Source organism: Rousettus aegyptiacus, unplaced genomic scaffold, assembly GCF_014176215.1.
Source record: "Rousettus aegyptiacus isolate mRouAeg1 unplaced genomic scaffold, mRouAeg1.p scaffold_m13_p_5, whole genome shotgun sequence".
NCBI lineage: Eukaryota > Metazoa > Chordata > Mammalia > Chiroptera > Pteropodidae > Rousettus > Rousettus aegyptiacus.
In genome coordinates, this window is record NW_023416308.1 from 2,162,961 (window position 1) to 2,182,946 (window position 19,986).

Consider the following 19,986-nt stretch of genomic DNA (forward strand, 5'->3'; position numbering starts at 1 on the left):
ACGGCGCGGGGAGTTTCGGAGAGAAATCCTTTTCTATTTCTGTTTCACGAAGGCCCCGCCATGCCCGGAGCCCACAACGCCGTGACGGAGCTCAGGCTGGGGACTCGGCGAGGCCACCAGCATCACTCGAGCCATCGGCCTCGGGCAGAACTTCTCCGCAGCACCGTTCCCTTCTCTGTTGGAGGTCCTGGTGCTGAGAAAGGAGCCTTGGGCTTCGAATTATCCGACACGTTGTTTGTTGAGTGCCTACCATGTGCCAGGGACTGTTCTAGAATCTTGAAGGCCGAGCTCAAATCCTAGATCCAGCCGTCATAGCTATGGGAGCCTTGCTCTCCCCATCTTTAATCGGGGCTGAGAGACTCTGATGATTAAGGAGGATGATACATAGCACTGGACCTGGCACACAGTAGGTGCTCAATCAGTGTTCCCTTCGGCAGGATCAGCTCCCAGTAAAGCCCGCCCCCGGTGGCACCTCGCCCAGGCCCGCCCCCCGCAGAAGCTCCACACTATGCGCCACTGGCCACATGTTGCGTTCTGAAAGGCTAAGACGGTGCGGTGTCAATACTACATGCAGAGTGGCTTAACGGGCCACCTTCCCAGAAATGCTGATTTTATTAAGCACTTTTGAACTCCTGCTCATCCTTTAAGGGCCAAGTCGAACGTCCTCGCCTCCGAGGTCCCTGTCGGGTTCCTCCCTGCGGAGCCCACGCTGCGGGCCTCCTCTTCCTTCTTCCCTGCACCTGGTCTCCCGTCCGACGGCTGTGCAGAGCGCCACCTACTGGCCGAGCTCGCTGTCTCAGCATCTGTCCCGTGCAACAGTTCTGAGCGTCTAGAGACAGGGCAGGCCCTGCTTCTAGAAGGACTGTAGAAGTCTAGCCAATTGTTCAGACCTGCCGGCGCAGGCGTTGGGGAGCCACTAGGTTATGGAGTTTTAGGAAAGTGGAGTTTTAGGATTGGCGCGGCAGCTGGTAGCAGAATGGATTAGTGACGGGAGACCACAGGGACATTCTAGGAATGAGCTGTGTGTGTCTGCATGTTACCGGAAATGCAGTCGTCAGCCACGGAGACCCACCTGCTCAGTAAGGAGACTCAAAGGCATAAGGCAAGATACAATTTTTTTTTAAAACGACAACAACAAAACACTCTAACATGGATGGATTTTTCTGCTCCAAACCAGCCATCTTGAGAATTAGAAAAACTTCTAAATGTTAGCGCCACTGTGAAACCCCATGAACTTATTCCAGACATGGTGTCGGGACCTAAAATGTGCACTTGGTTAAGAGGGTGGAAAGACGAGCCACAGACAGGAGAAGAGATGCGCGAAGCGCAAAACCGATAAAGGGTTGGGATCGGGGACAGGCGAAGAGCTCTTAACCCGCAGCGAAAAGCAAACAAGCAGCTCAAACACTGGGCCAGAGAGCTGAACAGACTCCCCGCCAACGGAGATACACGGACGGGAGACAAGCACGTGCAAAGACGCGCCACGCGCTATGTCATCGGGGACGTGCAGACTGAAACGACGGCGAGGCACTCCTGCGCGCCTGTTAGAACAGCTCAACTCCAGAGCACTAACCACCGAACACCAGTGACGTCACTCGCCGCCGGCGGGGGCGCCAAGGGGCACGGCCACTTCTGAAGACAGTTTGGCAATTTCGACCAAAACCAAAACTACACATGCTCTTACCACAGGATCCGTCGATCACGCTCCTTGGTATTTACCCTAAGAAACTGAAAACCCATGCCCACGAAAAACATGCACGTGGATGTTTATGGCGGATGTATCCCTAACTGCCGAAACTCAGACGCAATCAAGACGCCTTTCGGTACGTGAGTGATAAAGAAACTGCGGTCCGCTCAGACGGTGGATACTATCCAGTGCTTAAGAGGGATGAGTCATCGAGGCAGGAAGGCACAGAAGAACCTTAAAAGCATGTCACCAAGTGACAGAAGCCATCTGAGGAGGCTACGTGCTGTATGATTCCAGCTAGACGACATTCTGTAAAAGGCAAAACTATAAAGATGCTGAAAAGATCATGCGTTTTTTTTTCTTTTTGAGACCTGACACTCTCGCACAGAGCTGGCAGGGCAGACCGGCAGGGAAATGTCACAAAAGCATCAGAAACTGAAAGCGCTGTCATGCCTTTGACCGACCCGTTCGCTTCCAGCATCCCCTCCTCAAGAATGCCCCTGGGAACATTCAACAGATCATCTATGTTTAAAAAGGAAAAAAGAATGTTTAACAGGAATGCTTAAAGGGGGTGGGCGAGATGAGACATAACAATGGCCAGTGGCAATGTTTAAAAGAGGAAAAAAAATGAAACGTGGTGAACGAATAGAACAGGCCTCTATAACATCAAGAGAACGTGATACCGCTATTAAATGTTACATACAGTTAAAATTACAGGCTCATTGAAAGGCTCCATGAATCTTAAAGTCATTAGGAAAGATTACTTATGTGTGCACGGCCATGTTTTGGAAGAAAGAGCGTCCACCAATTCATCAATTTTTTGAAGGGGTTGATAATTATTCTTACAGTCTAATATTTAAAGACATGACAAGACGTTGCCGTATATTTGTTCTACATTGCTACAGAAAACAATAGCTTTCAAAGCTAAAATAATGCTCGTGTTAACAAAAATAACAAGTCTGTGTACACGCATGTGAACACATACACACAAACATACTCATCAAAGTATTAACGCTGTTGACCTTTGAATCACACAAAGGTTCACGGGTGACTTGTATCTTCGTTTTACTCAGCTGCGTTTTCTACATTTTCTGCAATTAAATGTCTGTTACGTTTGAAGTAAGAAGACATTTATTATACTTATGCTGAAAGAGGCCAGCAGTAAAAATTCACGAAAAGTCTCCCACTGGTTAGAAAAAGAGGTGGAGTGTTTTTAAAACATGGTTTTTCGTTTCTCCGGCTGGCCTGAGCCCTTTTCTGCCTCTGCCTTGCCGCCTCCTCTACACACCACCTGACAGGCACATGCCACTGGACTGAAGTCCTACCCACATAAGCCAGGGCGACCTCGACTCAAGGTTCTTAATTACATCCGCAAAGACGCTTTTCCAAACGAGCTCACATCCAGCTCTGGAGACCAGGAGATGGACACACCTTTTGAGGGGCCACCATCCGACCCACTGCGGCCTCGATTTCCACACGCTAGATGCACCCCCCACCACCCCTCATGCCAGGGGCTCTACTTTTCACCGAGTTTCAGTCTGATGGGGACAAGAGAGGGGGCGGATGGAGAAGGGAAGGAGGATGCGCAGGGGGCACCTGCTCGTGCCCTGCGAGCAGTGCCGGGGCACGGCGCAGAGCGCGGCCTGGGAGGGTCGAGGTGGCTACTTCTGGTTCTGAGACCTTGGGACGACATTTAAACTGTGCCTCGGTGTACTCGTCTGTTCTCTGCCTGACGGGGTTCGAATGATTCTGATTTTTTTTTTTTTAAGTTCCTTTCCCTAAAAAATTTACAATAGTGTCTGGCATGTCGTAAGCATGACAAGGGTTTTCGCTTTTAAAATAACATAAGGCATAAACAGCAGAGTCGCACAAAATTGTCCTCGAAGCCACACTGAAACGCTCCATGTGTTCTTCTGCCTCCCGGTGAATCCTGCACAGAAGGAGCCGGCACGGACGAGCCTGGCGGGGACACCGCCAGTCCCCAGTCGCCGTCGCTGGCTCCCTTTGCTCCTCCTCTCTCCACTTATTTTCGATCACAAGAAACCTTCGTTTACTTTTTTTCGTACTGTCACCCTTTTTGATTCCCATCTCCCCCCCCCCCCCACCGCTCTGGCAAGCGTCAGCCTGTTCCTGCACATCTGTTTCTATTTCGGTTTTACTGATTCTTCCGTTTTGTTTAGATTCCGTATGTGAGGGCGAGCACGTGGTGTTTGCCTCTCTCCGTCTTATTTCACTCGGCGTAATACCCTCGGGGTCCATCCACGTTGGCGCAATTGGCCCAGATTCATCCTTTTTCATAGCTGACTAGTATTCCATCGTGTGTGTCGTTCTTCTTCTTGTTTTGACGTGAATGAGAATCCTTATGTGCGATGAAAGATGTAAGCCGGGTCGCGTTTCGAGAATCCATAAAGTGACACATGACACGGCCACTTCCTCCTGCTAACAGTGTTCGCGGCTTCGTGTCCGACTGTCGGACTTCACCCAAAGCGACGAGCGAGTCCAGTCACTCAGGACGCTGATCCCTCTGCTCGGTGGCCTAGGGGTTACGTTTTCTGGATGTCGGAGGAGGCAAAGACACATTCCTGGAAGGTTGGCTCCAGATTTTCAAACGTGGTAAACATTTGGCTTCGACCTTGATTTGACCTTGAGCTGGGTGACAGCCACGTGGGGTGTGTCTGCGTCTGCAAAGGAATCTTTTTTGCGGGGTCTTTGCCTTTCTGGCCAATCGAGAAGCCCCAACGTCTCCTCCCGTGGTCCACCACCCCTGACTCCATTCCAGAGTTTAGCCGACAGTGAGCCCTGCATTGTGGCTCCTCACAACATACAAAGTGCAGCTGATGACCGCCGGGGCTCGGGTCCCGCCAGCCGGACAGAAGCCGTTCAAGGCCCGGCCTCGTCGCTCGCGCTCCGGCCGCACGCGGTTCCCGTACTGACCGCCCGGCATCTCGCTTTCATTTCCTTGGCCTCCATGTTATCTGTTCTGAACACTTTCAAATTTGCTTATTTTTCTAATCTCTTCTCTCCTTTCTCGGGCGACGCCAGCGTTTATCTGGGGGTTTTCATCTTTGCCCCTCACACTGCCTCACAATGCGTGCTCATTAAAATATTTCAAATTAAGACCTCTGCAGGCTTTTCCAGCCGAGCACATCACGTCTTCCCATACAACACATTTTTAATTCTTATCACAGACTTTCAGGCAGTTTGTACATTATATTCTATTAAAAACTCCATTCCACCCAAGGTTGTCACAATTCAGAGATTACAGCTTTCTGCGGGACGTTTTGTTAGGGATATATTCACATATTCGCTTTGTTAGCCGGCAAACACGATCCATGAGCCTGCGTTTCACACCTCATTTGATATCACAATTCGACAACAAAAAAAAGATATAAAAAGAAGCAATTATTTATTTAGATTATGGAACGGATCTTAGAGGGACACGAGATAAGCATAAATTATCTTGCTGAAGAGCACTCCCCGTCTTCCTCGGGGCCCGGGGGGGGCGGGGCAGAAGGCAGCGGTGAAGGAGGCTGCAGAGGACATGGGAACGCGAGGTGTCTTGGAATTATGTAACTCTCGTTACATAACAAATTTTCTTCCCTCGTAACCGTCCTCCGTCTCTTCTACAGGGAATGCAAAATCGATTCTTACAGAACCAAAAGTGATAGCCACAGCCCGCGTTTTCCCTGCCGCTCGAAACGTTACCACTTGATTGGTCCGACAATTCAACAAAATTAATTTCCTATGCACACACCAGGGGTCCCGCCACCGTGTGCTCAGACGGTGATCTCAGGGCGTAGGTCACAGCAACCCATCTGGACTTCTCCAGCACTACAGCAGGGTCAGCAGAACTGGGGTAGCTGCCCGGCCTCCCCCAGCATCCACCCCCTCCAGGACGCTCTCCCCTACTCTAAGCCCATGTCATCTAGGTGCCCCCCCAAACACACACAACTTCCGGGGCTGGCCACAGGGACTGGATGAGGTGCATCTGTGATCAAAGTTGACCCAAGCAGAGCCAGTGACCGGCACCTCCAGACTCATGCTAGACCTGCAGGATGGCCTCCGGGAGGCGCTGGCGGCCCACACGCCACCAGGAAGGAGGAGCCAACTGGAGAGAACGCCGGCCCAGAGGAAGGACGAGAGCCAGGTCGCCAAGGTGCTGCTCGAGCACCAGGGCCCGGATGCCTGGTCGCCGTCCAGCCCCGAGCTTCCCTACATGCCTGAGGGGCCTAAGTCCTCCTTCCTGCTTGGACTTCATGGGTACGGTACCCAACGGCATCGGAGGGACAAAACCCCAATGAGCTCCCCGGCAGCCAAGGGGAAGCCTCCCGGTGAGGACGCACACACGGCTCCCTGTGCGAAACGGAGACCCAGCCACGACCGGCAAGTGACACCACCTCTGACCACCATTCTCCCACCTTCCCCCCGAGAACAAGGACCCCCCACACACACACACTGCAAAGCTAGGAAATAACACCAGACGGCCGCTCTCCCGGGCCGGCCGGCTTCTCGGCAGAGGCTCGGAGCCCGCCACTTGCTGACCAGATTCAAGGGGGAGACTCCGCGGACCCCGCTGGATGGGCCTTCCCTGGCAAAAGGAGGTGAGTGAGGGGCGGCCCCTTCCCTTCCGGGCTCAGTGCACACCCGGGTGAGTCTGTGATGACCGGAACTGCGGCAGCCGCCTTGCGGCCATGAGGAAGCCATGGAGGATGACGGCCAGTGACTCAGGTACCAGGCAGTGGACAGGGAGCACACCCCCGGGTGACATAACTGTGCTGCTGGGTTAACCAAGCACAGAGCCACCGGCTTCTACACCTCTCGCCACATGAGAGCATAAAACCCAACAGCTGCAGCCACTCACGGACCCCTGTTCTACTGCTTATGGCCGAACGCACCTGAGCGGACACAGAAACCCCCACTCTGCATCTGTGGACAGCTTGGGGTGTGGGGTGCTCGGCAGGCAGATGTCGACGCCCAGGGGAACCGTGGGTCCCATGAGGGGGCAGAAAAGACATGACCAGAATGCCAACATGGAGCAAAAGGCGCCCACATCACTCGACCGGTGTTCCTGGCGGAAACCCCCGGCCCCCGCCCCAGCCCTCAGCCCCCAGCCCCCGCCCCCCACCCCCCCCAGTCCCTCCCTCCCTTGGGCAGAACGTGTCAGAGGCGGGCAGCACAGAGCTCCAGCTGAGGCGGCTGGGGCCACCCAAGTGAGGCAGCACTCGGCGCAGGGCTCCGCTGGGAAAGGCCAGCCCTGCCCGCTGTCTCCGGTCCTGCTCCCACCCACCGCCCCATTCATTCATTCGTTCAGTCATTCATTCATTCCCCCTCTGCTCCCAGCTGTCAGTCCCCCACTAAAGAAAGGGGAGAACCAGCAGGGGGTGATGAGCAGCGGCTCGGAGGACTTAAGAGTCTCATGCTGGCCGAAGTGGGAGCCACTGGCAGCTCTAAAGCAGGGAGGTCACCTGTCCAGCGCCGCTGGTTCGCCAGGCCACTGAAGCGACCCCGTAGCCAGCGGTGCCCAGCAGAGGGGGAGCGAGCAGAGGCAGAGACTGGGGGGAGCCTGCTGCAGCTTCTGCCTGCGGGGGTCCCGGCCGCCGTCCGCTCCCCGGCCAGCGCGGCCATGAAACCCCAGGCCGGCGTCTGAGCAGCAGAAGACGAGCCGCGCGCCAGCCACGCCAAGTCCACCGCACGTGACCTTCCACGGCCGGGCGGCCGCCCAGGTGCGCGGTGGGCGCGGTGACGGCAGGTGAGCACCAAGGGGCGTTTCATTCACCCGGCAGCCGCCGCCCGCCGCGGAAAAGCGCCCCTTCCCCCCACCCTGCCCCCGCCCGCCGCTTAGGTTGCTTGTCTTCCCCATCTCGTTCTTCAACGCCTCACGCAAACAATAATGACGACAACGGCGCATTCTTAAAACGCGGGCACCGAACGCTGCCCGGAGCCCAAGGAGAGCTCGGGCTGCTCAGCCCGCCAGGCTCGTTGTCGCCGGCGTGCGAAGAGCACGAGGGTGAACGCCTGGCGCGGCGCGGCCCCCGGGCCAGCGGGACAGGCGCCGCGCTGCCGAAGCGCCTGTCCCGGGACGCCAGGGGCGGAGACGACGTGCGCGCACGCTCACACGCTCACACGCACGCACGCACATGCACGCACTCGCACGCGCATGCGCGCCCACGCTCGGCTTCCGCAGCCAGCCGCCCGCCCCGCCGCCGCGGCGCCTGGGGGACCTCGGCGCTCACCTGCTCTGCGTATCCAGGTGGTGGCCCACGCAGGTGAGGGTGGCCGTCGCCTGCGCGCTGTCGTTGTCTATGTCCTCCTGGACGGCCCACTGCTCTTCGCTGCTGACTCTCACGGCCGTTATCTTCACACCTGCTGCCGCCGTAATTCTGTGGGATGGGGGGAAAAAAAACGTATAAAACCATCGTGGTTCAAAACAGGTAGTAAAAGTACGGCAGTAGAACAGATGTCCCCTTTCCGCGGGGAGACGCAGGGAAGACGGGCTATAAGTGGCCTTCCGCTGAAAACAGACGGTCCTGGTGTCCCCACACGCATCGCGAAGTGGGGGCCGGCACCCCGCCGGTGCTGGGGAGCAGACGGCCTCCTGCTCCAGGGGCCCCGCGGGACGGGGGCGGCACGCACGCGTCCGGGCAGGGCGGAGGGGCTCTGCGGCGCCTGTGCTTCACCTGGAGGTGGGGAGGGGTCTCGGGGGAGGGGGGGACACGAGGGGCTGGGGGGACTGGCGGAGCTCAAAGGGCGCCCGCGGTCCTCGGGAGAGAACGAAATGCAGCATCTGCGCGAGATGGGGGGCCAGGCACTGCCCGGCGGGCGTCTGCGGAAGTCGGTCCCCCCGGAAGAGCGCGAGGCCCCTCCTGCACGGTTGCGGGTGGGGGGACGCTGTGGAGAACAGCCCGGCGGGGGCCCCGAGGGCGACGCGCAGCGCGAACGCGCGACGCAGTGATTCCTGGACACAGACCCAGCAGAGTAGGAAACAAACGCCGCCCGTCCGCACGACAGAGCGTGACTCAGCCGCTGACGCACGCGCCGATGGGGACGCGCCTCGCGGACACTGTTCTGAGAAGCCAGACAGAAAAGCCATTCAGTACAGGCCTCCATTTACGTAAAGTGTCCCGAAGAGGTAACTGCTCAGAGCTGGAAGGCAGCGTCGTGGCTGCCAGGGGCTGAGGAGCGCCGAGGGGACGATGGGGAGCAGCGGCTCGACTAATGGCACAGGTCTCCTCCCTGGATGGCAAAGTGTTTCGGCAGTGGGTAGAGGTATTGTTGGGATGACACTGTGAATGTCCTAAATGCTGCTGAATTATTCATTAGAAAATGGTCAATTTTATGTTATATGAATTTTATCTCAATTTTTAAAAAAAAGGAAAAAAATCAGATGCCTGGTCCTTCACAGGAGTGGCTGAGACTTTACAAAAAAGATTTATTGAAACAAAAAACCTTTAAGACCTGAAGAAGGGACCCCCCCCCCCAGGCAGGATTTCAAGCAGCGGGGAGGAGAGCTCTGGAGTGGAGGGATCCCCTACACCCCCAGATTTTGCTGTCTGCCCGCCATATGGAACCCCGGGCCAGGCCGAGGGAACAAACATTTGTGTGTCTAACTGAACACAGGACACGCCTCTGCTTCCGGCGACGCCCGCCCCGCAGGCCGCGGCCGGCCCCGGGCACCCCCGGCCACTCAGACGCCCCTCTCCGCCCCGACGCCATCACCCCGATGCCATCACCCTCCTGCTGGATTCTCTTGACTAATCTGCTCCTCCCTCCTCAAAGCCTCCTTTCTCACCCGTCGTGATGTTCCGGGGATTAATGTATGCAAACCATGAATAGAGGCGTCTTGTTCTGTGCCTACTTTCAGCCATCCCATCTTGCTGCCAAATGGGGCAGTCGGAGAGAACGTTCCAGAACGCGTGTTCTCGGCAAGCGGAGTCCGCCTGCCATCGATGGCACCTCGTTTCTATCGGCACTTGCCACTTGAACAGCTGATCACGTCCTTCCGCAAACAGGCACCTCCATCGGGCATCTGTACGAAGACGGCGACCCTCCCACTCCCCAGCGAGTGACGGGCAGGAGGCCGCGGAGCTGGTCAGGGGCGCAGCCAGGGTAAGGAAACAAACCCGCCCCCCAGCTCTGCCCCGGGCACGTGGAGTTTCCCCCGTGACCCCACTGGCATCATTCATCGCCTGACGATGCCTCGAAAGTTGCGTCCAGTGACAGCACTGGCCTAGGCTTTCAGCTCAACAACTGAGCCCCAGTGCCCCGCCCCCTCCCGCCGGCCTCCGAGGCACCGAAACGACATGTACGAGAAGTCCCAAACGGGCAAAGTGGTCCGCACGGGCGCCTTCCAGGGCAGGGCCCGGACAGGGTGCCCGGGGACGGCCGCGGCACCAGCAGCGTCTGTTTCCGCCTCTAGGCTCTGGGCACGCGGGGGGTCGGGAGACGTCATCGGGCAGTGCTCACGCATGCGCACTGTTCTGCATGCACATTACAGTTCGGTATAAAGCTCGAAACAAAGCCGGTCACAGACCTGGGCGCCCCCACCACTAGGTGTGACTTTGCCGCTGTCCAAGCTCAGGGGGAGGCCTCAGATGGGTAACTGCACAGCCACCCTGGACGCACGTGGGTGCTCTCCCTCAAACCTCCACCGCCCCTCCGCGAGCCCAGGGCCACGTGCTTGCTCGGGGCGGGGCGGGGGCACAGAGGGGCCTGGAACTTTGGCCTCATCTGTGACAAGAAGGGTCTTCAAGTCCAGGCGAACGCCCTCCTGGCTGGACCGGGGACAGGGCACATCCCAGCTGCTGCAGATAAGCAATGAGAAAGACAGCTGGACTCCAGGCCAGCCTCCGCCGCCGCACAGAGCCGGGGCAGAGACCCGTGGCTCCTCGGCCTCCTCCCCCCTACCCGCCCACCACCACCCTGGGCATGACACACCCCCCGCTGAGCGCACCTGCGTGTCTTCTATAAGACCAGGCACCTTAGAACAGAAGACGCGCCTCTTCTGTGTTTGTTTTGCTGTTTACAAGGTAAATGTGCAGTAAAGGACGGGCAGCACCCTCGCTAGACGAGAGGGTTGGTCTTTGCCCTCGGCTCCTGAAAGCTGACCCCTAAGCCCCAGAGTGACCTTCCTGATGAGACGATCTTTGTTTAGCCCGGAGCCTTGGGCCACATGGAATGAACTGGACTTCTGCAGAGACTGGAGCCTTGTCCACGTGACCAAGCTCAATAAAACTGTTCCTGAACTCTCATTCTTGGTCCAAATCCTTTCCAATTTTAGATTATATTTGTTAGAACAATTTAAGCCCAGAAAAACCCATGTCTTGAATATTCATTAAGTGTGTTTTAGAGAAATATTTTTAGGCGTGCTGATATTCTCATCGCTTGTTATTTAAAAACCACAATATCTAAAACTATGTGAAAACGGTTAATGGTCTCAGCGCCAGGATGAGCTCGAGGGGTCTGGGGGGCTGTTTGAGGAAAGAGACGTGGCCACAAGGTGGCAGTAGCACACAATAAGCTCTATCTGGGCAATGATTTGACAGGTTTGCAGTTGGCCGAGTCCCTCGCAGCATGAGACCCTCCAAATGAAATGGCAGCGGGCCGCCTCCGGAAGGGGAGGGGGGCAGGAGGGCTCTGAGGATCACGGAGGGGCTTCTGGGTCTGGATGCTGTCACTGAGCGGCACAGGTCGCAGAACTCCAAGGTGCAGCTGCGGCTTAGCATGAGCGCCCCAGGGCTGACCTCACTGTAGCTGACAGACACTGGGCACAGTCCTGCAGGGTCTGCAAAGAAGGCAAGCCCTACGAACCCAAAAGTATTGCTTATTCAGGGCATAACTTACAAAAGTACATGTGTAAAAATGGGAGCTTCGCACTGGCAGACGGCTGAGCTAACAGGTCCAAGTCTGCTGTGAAGAAATAAATAATACAGGGGCCCATAAACAGGGACCATCTTTGGCTCGCTTATGTAACAACTTTCTGACAGTCCCCAAAAGGCTTGCATCTGTATTCCCACTGGTCTTCAGCACACAAGCGTTGGTTCTCTGAATACTTGAAGTTACGGGTTTATACAGAGAAGGACACATTGGCAGATAACTTGATTAAATAAGAAACTATTTGTTGACGACCTGACCTTAGGAGATCAGCCCCCACTCTCCACTCCAGCGTCCCCACCATTTGGGGTGACCGGGCTCTGCTGTCGGTGGGCTCTAAAAACAATGCAAATGGGATGCAAATCTACCGTGATACGAAATTGCAAACCTTGTGATTCTGGAGGACTGACAAGCTGCAGAGAAAGGCAAGCGGGCAGGGGCACACACACTTGCAGCCCCTCAAGAGATCCTAATTGACAGTTCGCAGGGATGAGAAGTGCTTCAGGAGACAGGGCTATGAATAGTGGATGCAGTGGCATTCGTGGGGAACCGGAGAAGCCCTCAAATATTTCTGTTGAATTGGTCCTTTTTGCGCCACCCCTGGCAAAGTCAAGTGTAAAATGGAAAAAAAAAAAAAAAAGTGATGTTGTGCAGTTATATCAAATTGGAGGAGAATAACAAATTGTCGACAGGCGATGCATTCTCCTCCGAGTGGCAAAGTGGGGAGTCACCGAACCCAAATTTTGTTTAACATAAAATGAACTTGTCGTCATCTTTTATTTTGTTTATCGAGGCAGAAAGACAAGTCCCAATCAAGTCTGCTGTTTCTCGCAGTCACCTACGAGATTGTACATTCCCGTTTTCAGCCGATCCGTTTGAATTGGCCAAACATTCTCGAAAGTAACGAAAACTCTCCCGAACGCTCCTGGAGCTTCGAATGGCAATGCTCATGAAAATGCACATGTCATGTGTGTGAAATGTGCTCACATTCTATATTGGTGGGGAACTGGCTTCCTCATGGCTCCAAAACGGCACGTGACTTCCTGCCTCTAAGCCTTCGGCCATGCTGTTCCCTCTGCCTGGAAGGCTTCACCAGACACCTGCAGGACCCACAGCCTAACCCTCTTCAGATGTGGACAGGCGTCTCCTCCTTGAACCTTTCCTGGGCCACCGGGCCAGAGCGCGGCCTAATAAACACCCACACACTTCGCCTCCCTTATTTGTTGTCCGTCTCCCCGGCTGGGCCCTAGCACAGGCGGGCAGGATTCTTATGTGTTGTTTCCTGCTTTATCGGTGGACGCAGGGGGCCCCGCTTCCATTGGAAGGATGCGGGCTGGGGATGCTAAGTGCCTTGAGGTGAGCAGAACAGTCCTGCCCCATCCCCAGTGCCAACAGTCCCCTGAGACATCGAAGTATTTCAGCCTCTGTCCAGGTAATGCCCCCACCACCACCTGCCCCCAACACAAACTCCGCAGCACACCGGCTCCAGGCTGAGCTGCGGACACCCTCAGGCTGGTCTGCCCTCGTCGCTGCGGGGAGCACGTAGTGCCAGCAAACAGAACAGGAAGCATCTTCCCTACGAATTCTAGATATCCTATCGCATCCGTGAAGCAAATACCTGCCACAGCGTCAAGGCCATTAGCACCATCAGGAATGCAGTCTGTTCATCCATGTCGCTTCTTCACACAGTCTCAAGTGTTGGCTTCCACCACAAAAATCAGTCACCTTCAGGCCACATTTAAACATCCGACATGACAAGTCTTCCCCAACACAGAAGACTCCCTCCTCTCTGATTTCCAGCCATCCCTCCGATCGTCACGCCCCACAGCGAAGTTAATGACAATGTCTGCATGTCTGACAGCAAAACTATTAAACACACAGACACGCACGTGCACGCACACGCATGCACGCACACACGGTGAGCAGTACTTGGCAGGAGCAGGGAGGCTGATATTTTCTCAGGGCCCAATAAATGGCTTCTTGTGATTCAATTAGTAAGGCAATATTGTTCTGCGCAAACCTAGGATTAGCGAACGTAGAGTAATTAAGAACCAGAGATGCTTTCGAAATGAAAGGGATTCGGAATGTAGAAACAGTCTCGAGGCTTTGGGATTTTAATTTCAGGTCTCTCTGCTGAGTATCTAGCTCATGGCAGCTGCTAACCACCTACTATGTGCAGGAAAAATGGAGACAGACAGAAGAGTGACAGACTTGGAAGCTGCATTACTGACTTAAGACCCAGACTCCAGCCACATGACCTTGGAAAAGCCACCTAACCTCTCTTTGCCTCAGTCTCCTCATCCGTAAATGGAACTGATAACGGGACCCGCCTCACGGTGCCACTGCGAGGATTAAATGGAGACGGCGTACACAAAGCGCTCAGAGCAGATCATGGCTACGGGTGTTCATCGTGCTGGTGACGTGGCAGGAGTCCCTGTCACACACGGGCCAAGCCCTCAACGCTGCCACTCCAGAGGACCAGCCCTGCTGCTAAAATGCTTCAGGGACAGACCGGCGAGCACAGAAAAGCTGTGCTGACAGTCGTCCCACAAGCTCCCAGCCAAGCCCGTCGCCTCACCCGCAGGAGACCAGCAGGGCCAACGGGGTCCGCTCCGCACCCACCTGCTCACCTGACACAGCATCTGTGTCCACTAGGAGCCGCCCACACTCAGCCAGGTAGTTCGGGTTGAGCTGAACCCACCCACCCCCCCACCCCCGCTTGCAGGGACTGCGACGTGGGTGGCCAAAGAAAGCATTGTGTCCTCCTGGGCAAGGTGATTGGTCCAAGAAGGAACCAGGTGACCCAACAAACCAATCAGAATATCCCATCCCCTGGCTGCCGTTGATTGGCCCAGAAATAGACACGTGATCCAGAACTTGCCGGGAAGTGCTGCACCCAGCTCCTCTTCACTAGGCAGTGAGTGAAGCAAGAGTCCACCGCCTGCCCGAGAACCAAGCCAGCAGGAGAAAGCAGAGGCCACCGGTGGGAAGAAGGGGCTTCCTGGCCACACCGTCCAAGCGTCTGGATCCAGCCAGACCTGAGGCTGTTCTTACACTTATCAGTTACGTGAGCCAGTGAATTCCCTTTAAGCCACTTTGAGTTGGGTTTCTTTTATTTGCAATTCAAAGTGCACTGACAAAAACAGGTTCTGCCATTTCTGCCACGCCGAGGATCAAATAAAATCCTCCCAAAGGTCACGGAAAATACACATCTAAAGTTACCCCCGTAATCCAAGGACAAGAGAACACACGGCAGAAGGATATTCAGTACTGCAACTGTCCTTGAGAGCACAGAGAGCAAATGTCAGAGAGGAAACTACGGAAACAAGCAGAGAGCCTCTCCCTTCCTCACGTCCATCACCTCGGTCATGCATATTAATAAACAAAGCAGAGGTACAAAAATTCAATTCACGACTCAAAAATAACCTGACCTTTGATGGAATCGACCTCGGTTTCCATCAAACCTGCCATTTGTAGACTGCTCGGTGATATAAACTTTCAAACGCCCAGTAAAGAGTCGTTTTTTTCATAGTGATATAAAGTATTTTGAGAGCCACAATGAGGTTTTTCATCTCTTCCTCACGCACCCAGACACAATCACGGGCTCACCCTGACACATCGGACATTTCCTGTCCATGAAGACTTGTCAGTAACCTGGGTACTCGGAGCTACCAAGAAACACACGCGCGCGCACACACGCACACGCACACACACAAACCCACCACCTAGGATATGATGACCCACAGTTATCCTTTGCAACACAGAACCTTCTGAGTCCCAGGTGCACAGCCAAACACACACTTGAAACCTCCTCCTAGAAGTCTCAAAGGAAAATGTTTGAGAGAGACCTCAAGACCAACTCACTCAAAAATGAAACGAAACTGCCTAGTTCTCTCACTCTCCTCCAGGAAGGCCCTGTGTCACAGGCTGTTCAGGTAGCGATATCGAGGTGTCGCAGACTGGCGGGGGTGGGGGGGTCTCGAATGACAGAAATTTCTCTCTCACAGGTGTGGAGGCAGGAAGTACATGATCAAGGAGCTGGCCCGTTCTGTTCCCGGCGGGAGCCCCCTCCTGGTTTGCAGATGGCCACCCGGCGAAGAGCATGGCGGAGAGGCAGGGGAGGAAGCGAGCTCTCCCTCTCTGCTCGTGAGGGCACCGATCTCGTCACGAGGGCCCCACCCTCATGCCCGCGGTGCCTCTGCAACAGATGCCATCACTTTGGGGATTCGGGCTTCAACATCTCAACTGGGGTGGGGCGGGGGGGCGGGACACAAACATCCAGCTGCCGGCAACCACCACCCACCCAGCTGATCGCCGGAAGCCTGGGGCCAGCCTTGGCACCCCCGCCCTGCAGCCGCCTCCACGCCGGGCCCATCTTCGAGCCCCCGGCCACCATCCTGCTGCGGGTCACTGGAATCGGCACTCCACGACCACAGCTCCCAGCCACGCAGCGACCGGGCGGTCTGCTCAAAGCCCTGAGCGGTCAAATGTCCAGGCCTAAAACCCACTGGTCACCACCATCGTTAGGGAAGGCCCAGACCCCACAGGCCACGGTCAGAGATCATGGAAGTGCCCACTGGAGCTGGCGGCTAAGCTAATAGCTTAGTGGCTAAAGGCACAGACTCTGGAATCAGCCCTCGGGGGTTCAAATCCTGGCTCTCCTATTTGCCTGCTCTGTGAGCTACGTGGCCTCTCTGAGCCCCAGTTTCCTCACCTGTAAAATGGAATCATAGTCACCACCCCACAGGCGTCTCGATGACGGTATCGTAGCACTTAGCGGTGCTCTTCCCATTGCCTCTCTGGGCTCATGGCTCTGGGCTTTCCTTCCGGTCCCTCAGTTTCTCAGACACCTCAGACCCTCTTCCACCTGGCCACACTGGTCACCCTCGGCTTCTGCTGCAGTCTGCCCACTAGCCTTCCCTCCTGGCTCGGGGCTGCCCGGGGCCGACAGCTGTGGACGGCACCATGAGAGGCTCCCTCTTCCTCCCGCTGGCCTCCTGCTGGGGCAGCCCGTGGACGGCGCCGCCGGAGACGAGACGGGGAGGGAAGCGGGCTCGGGACTTGGGCCCCCGGCACGGTCCTGCTCGCTGCTCTGCACGAGGGCCTCTCCCTCCGAACGCGGCTCCCGGGGCGCGGCCTGTCCCCGGCGTCCACCCTCACTGGGTTCCCTCGACTCCCCGCCCTGCGCTCACCTCCCAAGCCAGGGTGGAGACCGCCAGCCACTGTCACTCGTCCCCGGGGACTTCGCCGCCCCGGCTGGCTCCCTGACCCTTCATTAAATTCTCTTTGACCCTGAAGCTCCTTCTCACCCAAACCCCAACCGGCTGAGTCCTCCGCATATGCTGCTTGTTATGCCTGAGGCTTTGCCCTCACACTGCCCCCCATCCCGGGTCACCCCATGCCTCCTCCGACTCTCCTTGGCCGTGGCCCCCTGTTCCTCAGACGGCCGCATAGCGTCACCACTTTAGTAACAGCCCTCGGAGACGTGGGACAGATGTCACACATCCAGAGGGACGCAGGTCGCCGAATCTCTAGGTCTTACAGAGCTGGAGGTTTGTCTCAAACTTGGCCGGCTGCTCCTTATGTGGCAGTAGCCGGCAGATCGTCACGCCGTCTGGCGGGCCACCGAAACAGCCTCGACAAGCTGTGTCCGTTGGTGACCTGCTCTTATCTCTGTGGATGCAGAAACTCAATCGGATGCTCTGGCGTCAAGAAAAACGGCCGACCGCCCTGTCTGTTTCCCTGACGCCAGGTGAGACGCCCCCCAGAGCCCGGCGCTGGCCGTCCCCGCCCCGGCTCTCCCGCCCGTCCCCCCACTGACGCACCCCGGCTCGCCACCACGGGCAATGTACACTGCAAACAACGAGTCAGGTAGACAGCAGAAACGCGGCAAGCCATTGCGTAAAGAACGGCGATGCGCAAAGCAAGAGGCCCGCGCTCGCGGGCCCGTCCGCGCGGGGCGCCTCTCTCGCCGGCTGGCCGGCCGCACAGTCTCTTTCACGACCCGTCCCCAGTCCAGGTGACAGCAGCAGCCCCGGCCCCGACCCACGCCCAGCGCGCACCTGTCCTGCCGTCCTCGCTCAGAGCCAGCCCGCCGAGCCGACCTCCCTCCCTCCCGCTGTGGGCTCGGCGGGACCCTGCCCCACTCAGCGTCCACGAGCACACGGGACCCATCCGATGCGGGGGACGTGGGCACCGCGAAGACCCTGGCGTGCCGCCGAGGGCCCCGCTGTGCCCCTCCCCGAGAACACCAGCTTCGCGAGGCACTTCCCTCTGCAGACCCAGGGCACGTGGAAGACACTCAGGTGTTTGTGGAATTAAGAAATTAATGAATCTCCCACAAAAGAAGTTTAATGTGACACTGACCTGCCTCCCATGGGCTAAGTTTAAAATACCGGATTAAGACCCGGGCGTCCCTTGGACACTTGTTTAAATCCATTTAAATCAATATTTCTTTCCTTCAGTTGCCAACCCTACCATAAAGCACAAGGAAGTCACACTAACAAAGTTATTTTCGCTGGGAAACTGGCCTGAGAGTTACGTTAGGTCCCTGTCCTGCGACAGCTTCATCAGCCCCTGTGCTCACGTGACCCAATATCCATTCTGGTTTCCCATCACCGAAAAGCCTCCCGCTGGAGGTGCATGGACCAGGAGGGTCCACCAGGCCTCCTCCAGCTGCCATGTCCCTTCAAAGGACAGGAAGCAAACAGCCCTGAGGGGGCTCAGCAGGCTCCCCTCCAGAGGCCGGACAGGGGAGCAAAGAACTGGTGGCCAGGTCCCCCCACCCTGGACACCGCATCTCAAGAGGCCACAGAGACTCATCTGTCCCATCAGATGCCGTCAGGCAGAAACAGAAATAAACACGAGACCCGGCTTTCGTCTCTCCCAATTTCAAAATGCTGGTAACCCATTCAGTTGTTTAAATGCCTGAAATTAATGTTAAAATAATATATTTTTTTTAACTAATAGAAGGTGGTGTTTTCAGAATGGGCGCGTGAGACAATTTTAAGGGGCGTGACAAGGGCGTTTATGAAGCAACATCGAGTTGAAAAACGGAGGGCGCCTCGCCTGCATCAACGCTTCGATTAAATCGGGGGGAGCCGCAGTGGGGAGGCAACGCCCCTCAGCGTCCCTAACGTGCAAACCTCCCCTTGGGACGGGAAGAATGCATGGGCCTCGAGATAGAGGCTCTTTAAGTCTACGACCATGCCACCCTGAACATGCCTGATCGCGTCTGATCTCGGAAGCTAAGCAGGGTCAGGTATGGTGAGTACTTGGATGGGAGACCACCCAGGAAGACCAGGTGCTGTAGGCATTAAAAAAAAAAAAGTGAAAGAAATCAAGGCATTTTAGAGCCTTCAACCGCCAAGGCTGAACGTCACAACACCGGCTTGCGTGTTTAATTGTTATAGCTGCCTTCTATTTATGGCAAGTGGTACTGGTTTTCCATTATAGAGGAACAGAACGTTTCTGCTGTAGGCAAATTTAGCAAAAACAGGAGCAGATTGAAAGGAAAACATTGACGGACGGTAGTGCCGGTGCTGCGTGCACGTGGGCTCCGGCTCAGCCCTGCGGCCGGACGCCCGCCACGATTTAGGAGGTGGACTCGTCACTGCCCGGCCCGCACATGTACCGCGATGTGCACTGGACACAAGTAAAACCAGGAGATCAAGAGACTGGCCTTCCACCTTCAGGGAGCGGTATGTAATTATCTTTTAAGATAACTTTACTGCAAAAATATGTGTGTGTGTGTGTGTGTGTGAACCGAAATGAAAACGGTGAGAAAAGGGTTTGGGCAGTGTGTAGGTATGGGAAGCCTGGACCACTGAGAAATGTCAGCTCGAGAGATGACCCGGGCCAGCCCTCACACGCAGCCTCACGCTCTCCTGCAGCCCAGCAGCTGCACCCCGGGACGGCGGGGGGCGTTGGGGTGAGGGTCTCTGGGCTGCAAATCAAACAGATGATTCTGTGTTGCAAGAGGCGGGCTCCCTGTCCAGCTCGGTTCAACAAAGCAACCGGCCCCTCCGTCTGAGATGTCCGCTCCGGCCTGGGTTTGCTCAATACCTTGCAGGAAAGAGTAAAAACACCTGTGGAGGAGGAATCGCGCCGGCGAGAAAGAACTCACGGGTGCGCCCCAGTTACACGAAGCACCGCCGTGACACACGCGGCCCCCCGCGTCCACCCACATCTGCTCCGTCCCCAGCGCTGGCCATCCGCGGAGTTGCCGGGAGTGGAAACCACAAATAGAAAGGATTGATTTTTCGAGCAGAGAGAAGGCAAAGAAAAACGGCTTTTTAAAAAGCCAAACACCCACAACTCTCACAAATTTAGCCTGAGCTGGAATGATTGGATGAGCGGCCCCGGTCTCGACCACACTGCAGGGCTCGCCGCGATCTCCTGGCGTCCGGCCGCACGTCTCTCGTGGACGT

General features: G+C 56.1%; 1 protein-coding gene and 1 pseudogene across 1 annotated transcript in view; one reads left to right on the forward strand and one right to left on the reverse strand.

Annotated features, from left to right (window-relative positions):
* Window positions 1–19,986, reverse strand: part of TMEM132B (transmembrane protein 132B) — a 185,868-nt gene that overhangs the window by 43,668 nt on the left and 122,214 nt on the right. Inside the window, exon 3 of the mRNA XM_036220934.1 lies at window positions 7,921–8,067. Within this exon, the coding sequence (XP_036076827.1) occupies window positions 7,921–8,067 (147 nt within the window). The remainder of the gene's footprint in view (window positions 1–7,920; window positions 8,068–19,986) is intronic.
* LOC118603574 lies at window positions 18,754–18,872 on the forward strand (annotated as a pseudogene).